This window comes from Hipposideros armiger, unplaced genomic scaffold (assembly GCF_001890085.2).
Source record: "Hipposideros armiger isolate ML-2016 unplaced genomic scaffold, ASM189008v1 scaffold_310, whole genome shotgun sequence".
Taxonomy (NCBI): Eukaryota; Metazoa; Chordata; class Mammalia; order Chiroptera; family Hipposideridae; genus Hipposideros; species Hipposideros armiger.
In genome coordinates, this window is record NW_017731660.1 from 424,407 (window position 1) to 433,390 (window position 8,984).

General features: G+C 44.6%; 1 protein-coding gene across 2 annotated transcripts in view; it reads right to left on the minus strand.

Annotated features, from left to right (window-relative positions):
• The window catches only part of STARD7 (StAR related lipid transfer domain containing 7), a 39,696-nt gene that overhangs the window by 13,640 nt on the left and 17,072 nt on the right, over positions 1 to 8,984 (minus strand). Inside the window, exons 2-8 of one of the 2 annotated variants that reach the window (XM_019660038.1) lie at positions 8,560 to 8,768; positions 8,186 to 8,235; positions 6,886 to 6,996; positions 6,724 to 6,806; positions 5,603 to 5,702; positions 2,922 to 3,006; positions 166 to 2,098 (exon numbers count right to left, since the gene is read on the minus strand). In XM_019660038.1, coding sequence (XP_019515583.1) covers positions 1,914 to 2,098; positions 2,922 to 3,006; positions 5,603 to 5,702; positions 6,724 to 6,806; positions 6,886 to 6,996; positions 8,186 to 8,235; positions 8,560 to 8,768 — 823 coding nt within the window. In that variant the 3' untranslated portion in view covers positions 166 to 1,913. Of the gene's footprint in view, positions 1 to 165; positions 2,099 to 2,921; positions 3,007 to 5,602; positions 5,703 to 6,723; positions 6,807 to 6,885; positions 6,997 to 8,185; positions 8,236 to 8,559; positions 8,769 to 8,984 lie in introns of those variants that run through there. The other variant, XM_019660040.1, reaches the window with a different exon arrangement.

Here is an 8,984-nt window from a genome sequence, read left to right on the forward strand (position 1 = left end):
AAGGCAGTTAGCTACAGTAGCCACATCAGGAAGGACCACACCTGCTCCTTCCACATGCCAGCTCTATGAGCAGAAACAGTCTGCTTTTCAAACTCTATGATCAGGAAGAAATGATAAGCCCAATATGAAAGGTCTCCCCATCACCATCTGGTCCAAAGACAAACACTCTTTTGTACCAATCTTTATGTATTTATGCACACATCTGATAAAAATGTCACAGAGGAGTGAAATCATTATGATGACATAAGCAACTATATAGACCGACCCCAAGTGCAGAGTCAAATTCCCCAAAACCAGAACTACTGGGTCGTCGGGAAAGTCATGACGCATTTTTGCACTGAAAAACATAGAAAAATACATCATGACTTTCCCAACAACCCAATAGGACACCACACAGCTCCTGACCGCCTGTACACTCACATTCTCGCCCACACCCACCCACCCTCAACAGTCACAGGCGAGTTCTGACAATAACCCAAGGCCTCCTCCCTGGCTTGTCAGTCCTAGGAATGAGGAGAGAGAAATGATCAGTGACAAGCTGGGACTGCTTGACATATCTCTGCTCTGCCAACAACTCAGGGAAGGCAAGACAGGAAACACTGGGGCGGTTGTTTCCTTGGCACACAACTTCACAGGCAGCAAAGAGGTCAAGGGGCTTAAGTTAGTCTCCGTTTGGCTCCAAGGAGGGAAAAAAGGGAAAACCTGGTCATTTAAATTCTAGGTAAAAAGGGGAGGGAAGGTTTAAAACTTGATCCCTAGTCTCCCGTCAGATGGCAGCATGACCACTGCAGAACCCGCGAGGCCAAACTGATACCATCTGATTGTGACTTCATCCAAACAGCCTAGTTCGATTTTATTTTAGCTCTGAAGAGAGAAGTAACACTTTCAGAAAAACAAGAGGTCACACAAACCATATCCCCATTGTATTATATATTAGTGTTCGGGGCAAGAGTATATCTATTCATTCACACAGCTTGTCTACAGCTCTGAGAGCTCTAGGGAGTGGCCCACCCCACCCTCTGCCTTCAGCCTTCAGAGATGAGCAAGTCCTTGGCGTCCAATCAAACCTGAAGTGTAAAAAATAATACCTGAATCAAAATGGTATCTTACAGACAGTGAGACTATGGAGAAATTCTTTTCAACTCCCCAACTCCTACTTTTTGACACAAAGATTTAAAAAACCTAAACTGTGTTGTTTTGAGCATCTCCACTGACCTGACAAAACACTGATACAGAAAGCTACTGTCTGAAAGGATTCGTTCCCAGTGTTCTTGGGTCAATGAGTCAAGGAAGGAGGCGCCAAGCCCAATTATCACCGTACATGAATACAGAGAACGGGCCAATCCAGGGGCTCTGTGTGGTCAATGGGGTGGTATGTGGGCGGCAGAGAGAAATTCCTTGGTACAAACTTTATGTACCGAAAGAAGCAAGGTGAGGACAAGGCACTTACACTGCCCAACAATAGCTTACATCCCGTCAACACCAAGGCTGTCACCAAGCACCTGCACTGCGCTCCCATCAACAGGACACTGCATTTTCCAGTCTGGAGAAGTCCAAATGCTGCAGAATTGACAGTGGGAGTTGGAATGCTGGTGGAGGAAACTACTCAGGGGAAGCAAAAACAAGTTGTCCTCTTCTGTCCTGAGGTGAGATTTGTTCCAGATTAGCTCAGTAGAATACTGAATTGCAGAAAGCTTGGCCTGAAAATATGACAATGCCCCCACAGATGCCTCCTTCTTCTCCATTTTGATAAAGAGCAACAAGGGCTCTGAAGGAAATCAGGACCAGTTATTGAATTATCTTGCACTGCTGGTTACAGCAGACGCCTTCTAATATACGTCCCCATTCTGTGGCAGTGATAAGGGACCGAGGTAGGGCCAGGAGCAGCCTGTCCCTTCTTATCCCAAAGACCTTTAAGCGTACTCAATCCGGGCAGGGCCACAGCTACCCTCGCTGTTCCGCTCGGAAGACGGGCTGGTGGCCTTGGCTTCACCGCCCATTTCCAGAGGCTTAGCTGAGATGTAGTCCTTTACTTTGATCTCCATGTTCTTGGCTTTCAGAGTGGCCATATGCAGCTTCTCCAGGAAATCTGGCATGCCTGTCGGCAGAGGGAAATGTGAATAGGCTGACAAACAAACTGGCAGTAGGCTCAAAATTAGAAGGCCCCATTTCCTTCACGGAAGAGCCCGGCCCTCCTCTCAGAAATCACTGCCCGAATGACATGTGAGTGACAGCTGCCTCTCAGAATGTACAGGGAGTGAAACAAGCCATGACCTCTGAAATTCTTTAAAAAGAGGTACTGATCAGGCCACCTAAGTCCCAAATGGCTCTTTCAGGTGATGAAAACATCACTTATCAGCGGCACAGCCGATGTAGCTGCCTATTTAGACAAATGTCACACAGAAACACACAGTCTCCTCTCCATTCTCCCTGAGCTACAGAAGCTGCCAGAATAAAGAAAATCACATCAGGGTGCTTTTTCAGGCAAGACATGGAAAGGGAAAGGTCCAGTTACAGCCATGGTGTGTAGCCTTTGTTAGCATAGGCACCACTGCCCCTTTTTCCTGGTGACTGTCCTACAGCCACATTTCTATGCCAGATGTTACGGCCTCCAACACTAACTAAGAAGAAAAATTTAAGGGAATTAATGTCCACACTTAATACTGAAGGCATTAAGCAAATGCTCTTCTTAAATCCCCACTCTGGGCACAGGTTCCAGTCTGGGACTCCATACTTATCCTCCAAACCCCAGCTGGAGGCTTCCATATCGTCACAGTTTTCAAGCCCAAGTTTGGAAGGACGTTTAATTTTCCCAACAGGGCTCCAGTGGGTCAAGTACTAATCTTGCTTCCATCAAAAAGTGAGAGAAAAACAAGATGCTCAGCCCAGGCTCCAGGCCCTGTCTAAAAGTGCCCACTCACCACTGGAAACCATCCAACTAACACAGTATCGAGGAAACACAGTCTGGGGATTGTCACTGTATGTCAACAAGTAGTCAAAGCCGTTCTGCAAAAGAAAAACAGCCAGATGAAGGTACCTGCATTACCCCACAGCCTCCGCATCCAGGCCCACAGGATAGGCTTACCTGAGTCTGGGACAGAGTGCCAGTTTTTCACCTGTGCAGAAGACTTAAGAAGACCTGAGAGGTTGCGATCTGTACAAAGGCCCACTTGCGAGGCTGGCCCTCAGCTGGGGTCTGGGAACCTGGCTCCCCAAGTGGTCCCAGTCAACAGTCAATTGCTAAGGGTGCCTCCCCGTGCCTTGTCCATCAGTGCACACACTGTGGTCTGTGATGGGCAGAGGTGCCTGTGACTAGCCAGACCCCCAGTGAAAATCTCAGGTGCCAAGTCTTTAATGGGCTTCCCTGGGCAGAAACGTCACACCCATGTTGCTGCATTTTTGTTGCTGGGAGAAGAATGTGCTGTGATCCTGATGGCAGGGGAAGAGCATGGGAAGTCTGCACATGGACCCCTCCAGACTATGCCTGTCCTTTCCCTGTGACCCAGCTGTGTGTCCTTGCTGCATCACTGTAATGAATCTCAGCCATGAGGACAACTATATGCTGAGTCCTATGAGTCCTTCTAGTGAATCTTCAAATTCAGGGATGGTCGTGGGGACCCCCACACATGTCCCCAATGTCTAAACATCTTAATCTTTACCCAAATGGTATTAACAGCAAAATTTATATAGCACTTAACTGCATGCCAGGAACTGCTTCAACTCCTCACAATGATCCTAGAATGTAGGTCCTGTTACCCATTTTACAGATCAGGAAAGTCAACAGAGGTGAAGTAATCTGCCCCAGGTCACCCCCCATGTACTCAACGAGAGCCAGGATGAACATGGGAGTCTGACGGCAGGGCCTACGCACCCAACTCTCTCATTGCCTGATACAGTGAGGGACGGGGGTTAAGGGTATTCACAGATGTCTTGACCCTAGCAGAGGTCTGAACCAGTTATGCTCCACCCCAAGGGGTAAGACAGAACCACTCATGTGTCTGCACCTTTAAGGCAGACCACCACAACTCCAGGTGGCAAATATGTACTATAAACTCTTGTGCCTTTGCACCAAAGCCCACCTTCTTTTCCCTGAGTGAACTGTTTAATCTTTTATTCATTTTCTCAAAATATATTGGATTGAAAAATACAGTGACTGCTGCTGTGTGCCATTCAGTGGAAAGGCAGGGATTTTCAATACGGGAAGTAGCATGTCAAACCCTAGTAACAGTGTGTGACAAGTTTCAACTTGTTTGCTGCAGTCAGTCAGGTGTAAGCCATGGTGGAGAGGTGTGTTTTAAAGTGTGTGCCGTAAATCATTTTCCATCATGACAACGCTCCGTGTCACACATCGCTTCTGGTATAGCAATTTCTGTCAAGTAAAAACATTACGGTGTGTCCTCATCCACCTTATTCACTGGATCTGGCACCGTGTGACTTCTGGCTCTGACCCAATGTCAAAATGATTCAGGACATAGAGGCAGCCACGACAGTGCAACTGAAGACACTCATGAAAGAGGACTTCCAGAGCTGCTTCAGAAAGTGGCAAGAATGATGGGATAAGTGTGTTTGAAGTAAGGGGGAGTATTCTGAGGGGGATTAATGGCAATGTGTCTTTTACTATAATATATACATTTTTCTATTTAAACATTTACCATATTGTTTCATCACACCTCATAACCAAACAAAAGTCTCATGAAATACACTTATATTCAGTTTCTATTCTGTTCTACTTACTCTTTCCCTTTTATAAAAAAGCTGGTCATAACGCACTAAATTAATTTTGTCTTCTATTAATGGGTAGCAGTCCATGGTTTGAAAAACAATGCTCTAAAAATAGTACAGAAGTAAACACATAGGTCTCCTAAAAAGAGAGTCCAACACCAAACTAAGGTGAGCCACCATTTTTCTCTGTCATCGTTAAAGTCCCTCTTCAGGTATACCACCTGAACAAAATAAAACAACTTGATGAAAACAACAAAAGCAAACTGAAGAACACAGTACAAATAGCTCTAAAACAAACAAAAGTGATGGTAAGAAAAAAATGCCATTATAAAGTGAAACAGAACTATAAACAGCAGCCACTGGAACCCGTAAGTACACTCAGCGATTTGGCTAAAAAAACAGAAATAAGACACCCCATTAAGTTGAAGAAAATATTCTCAAAGAAAGGTCATAGAATTTTAAAGAAGGCAGAGAGCATTAGTCTAAGCCTCTCATCTTACAAAGAGAGAAGTGACATTTTGATGGAAAAAATACCTGCTCTAGTTCCTAGAGAATGCTGCTATGCAGAGGGACTGGGGGCACACCTTCTCTTAACTTAGATAATGGACTTTGTCATGGGGGACCCTCCAGGTGTACCACCCCACAGCAGGGGTTCTCAAAGTGATTCCCAGACCACCAGCAAAAGCCTTACTTGGGAACTTCCTAAAAATGCAAATTCCCAGGTCACAGCCCAGCCCAGCCCGGTACCTTAACAAGCTCCAGTGGATTCTGAGAACCACTGCCCGACAGCAACCCATGCCCTCCCCAGTTCAGATCAAAAGCATTCCTTGAGAAATCCCAAAGCCCCTACACATCACCTCTTGCATGATGGAAAACTCACCTCATCAAATGACTTGTGGGGACGGATGACCATCTGGGATTCATATGATCTGACCCTCACAAACTCCGGAGACTCGGGCACACTAGGGTGCTCCACAGCGCTGGTAAGGAGAAAAGCAAAGGAAACTCTGAGTACCGTCTACATACAAAACAGCACAGGAGCTCCAGTTAGGGAAATCTAAAAAGCTGGCTCTTCATCTTTAAAATACAACAGAGGATTACAGACATGAATGAATACAAACTAAGTTGTAAAAACAAGGACCTTACCTGATGGTCCCCGGCTCACTAGGCTTTGTGTTGAAGAGAGCACTTCTTTTAATTATCAACATTAAGAAACTAAAGAAACAGTTTCATGAAAAGCTTATATCCCCCCAATCTCATGTACTAGCTGGGATGGATGGGGCCTAGGCTTCACTCTTCAGGGCCCTGAGAACATGCAAAGCCACCACATACGAGGTGTGATAAAAAAATATGATGAATGGGCCGGCCAAGTGGCTCAATTGGTTAAGAGCTCGCTCAAGAGTTTGAGCTCTGAGCAACAGGGTCCCTGGTTTGATTCATGGCCCAAGCTGAGCTGCCGCTGAGCTGCCAACAGGTGGCAGGATGGCTCAGCTAAAAACAAAACAAAAAAACCCCACGATGAATGTTTAAATAAAAATTTATTACAGTAAGACACATTGCCATTAATCCCCCTCAAAATACTTCTCCTCGCTTCGAACTCACTTATCCCATCATTCTTGCCATTTTCAGAAGCAGTTTTGGAAATCCTCTTTCTTGAGTGTCTTTCCTTCATCCTCCATCATGACAACAATCCGTGTCACACATTGCTTCTGGTACGGCAATTTTTGTCATATATGAATCGATTCAGGACATCAAGGCAGCCACGACAGTGCAACTAAAGATACTCATGAAAGAGGACTTCCAGAACTGCTTCAGAAAGTGGCAAGAATGATGGGATAAGTCTGTTTGAAGCAAGGGGGAGTATTTTGAGGGGGATTAATGGCAATGTGTCTTTTACTGTAATAAATTTTTTAATTTAAACATTCACCGTATTTTGTGATCACACCTCTTATGTGAATGAAGGACACAGCTAATGGAACTCAGCAGGCTAATCACACATACCGTGACACCAACACCATCAAGTTGTTTTCCTGATCCACACTATACCGTCGAACGTAAACATAATCCCGTGAGTACATCGGATACTAAGGAAAAAAAGGGCAGGGTTATTGTTTGGCCTCACATGGACACAATGGAAGTAAAACCAGAAGCAAAAACACTCACAGGAAAATGGGTTACCCAGTGAAGAACCTCGGAACCACTGACCACGTCTCTCTCGATCACTTCCAGTTTGATCACCAAGGCATCCCACTTTTTCCTATACTCTGTATCCAGCTGTGGGAACAGGAAAGACCATGAAGACCCAAGAGATTCAAAACAAAGCTGCAGAAGCCTTCTCCAGATGCTTGGGCCTCCGACCCAAGGACTTATTCTGAAACAGTGATTGAACCTAAAAGATTGTGCCAAAGTGTAAAAGACATGGCTGTGCGTACTACAGATGAGTCCCTTCTTGTAGACCAATACCATTACCCTGAAAGTGAACCTTAACAAGACAAACCAATGAAAAATGTAAGAAAAAAATTACTGTAATAGGTATGTCTGAAGAAAATAAAACACAAGATATAAATGTGTATGCGTGAAACAATTCTAAAAACTTTCAAAAGCCCAAAAGTATGAGCAGACACCTCACACAAAGAAATGCAAGTAGCATATATTATAAATTTCTAACATCACTAGTAAACCAAGGAATTTCAAAATAAGACACACATCCTATACACCCAAATCAACAAAAATTCAATGTAAATTGACAAAATTCAGGGCTTAGGGGAAAGCATGCACTTGAATATTATTGTGGGTATTATAACCAACTCGTTACTCAAAGTCCAGAAAAACAAATGAAAAATCCAGGAAGGAAAACAATTTTTTGTAGAACTCTGCATGGGCCCACCTCCCCTATTCACATTTGCCCCCAAAGAGGAGAGCAGTCTTTGTGAACAGACACTTTTCATCTTATAATTAAGAAAATACCTTCACTGTGGAAATGTTCCAGGTTACTAAATCCTGATTGGATATGTACTAACAGGGAAAATGCTATAAAGGACATTGCTGGATCAATACATAAAACTGGAATACAAAAGGAAGATTATGCAAGTGTGGCATCAATGCTAAGTTTACTGACTTTGAAAGTGGTTCCATGGTAGCTAACAGACTATGTCTAGGATTTAGGATAAAGGGCCAGATATGTACCTTATCCTCCAATTGTTCAGGGAAGAAAAATGGTAAAGCCTTATAGAACATGAAAGCATTCAAAACCGTGCCTCCATCTGCTCTTTCAACAGCCCTGTGAGATGACGGGTAGAACTGGTCTCGTCCCCTCTGGACAAAGAAATTATAAGCCAAATGTTTACCCAAATGCTACCTAACATGAGATGAGGGGTACAGAGATGGATGGATGTACTGAAGCCAATGTCTTCTGAGTCAGAGAAATTATTTACGTGGATGGTGGGAAGAAAAATGTACTCACCTGAACATTGAAGAACTGCCGTGGTGTCACATCTGTGTAGGTTCCAAAGACTACAATGACAAGAAAGAGTAAGGGGTATTTGTCACACTCTCATCGCTCACCATATTCCCATTACTTAACTACTTTGATTCTAGTGCTGACGGATCTTAAAGGCAGACTCAGAAACTAGAAATCATACTGGGCAGCAAGTAGGACAAACGACCTACAGCAGAGTATAGCAAAGACACCGAGACTCTTGTGATCTGGGAGAGGGTACACAGCACACAGTAAACCATGGCATTTTCCTGAGAACAACCAGAACAGAACAGTTAGAGCACGAGGCACCTGGGCAACCCTGGAACACACTGACAGGAAGCCACACCATGCCGGCTCACCGCGGTACTGGTAAAGGTGGGTGCCTGTGATAGGGCGCCGCCACAGCTTAAAGTGCTTCTTCTCCATCACCATTTCCCAGAGCTGCGCTTTGGCCCCAGAGTCCTCACTCCCTTCTGTTTGTGGATTTGGTTCTGGAGGGTGGCGGTCAACTCCAGAGCTCTGGAACACAGTGGACATTTCCTCCAACCGTCTCATCTCATCGATGGATCTGGGAAGGAGGAAAACAGGCATGGACAAGGTGAGTGGAGTCAGCCCTGGGACATGAAATGTCCACAGAGACTTGGGTAAGAACAGTGTGGGTTTAAAACAGTATAAAGTGGAGTAAATAAAAACGTGAGTTTCCGAGTTTGAGTCCCATTCCAACATCCATTTACTAGAGTAATAAATTTCTTAACCAGTCCCTATTTCTTTTTTTTTTTTTTTT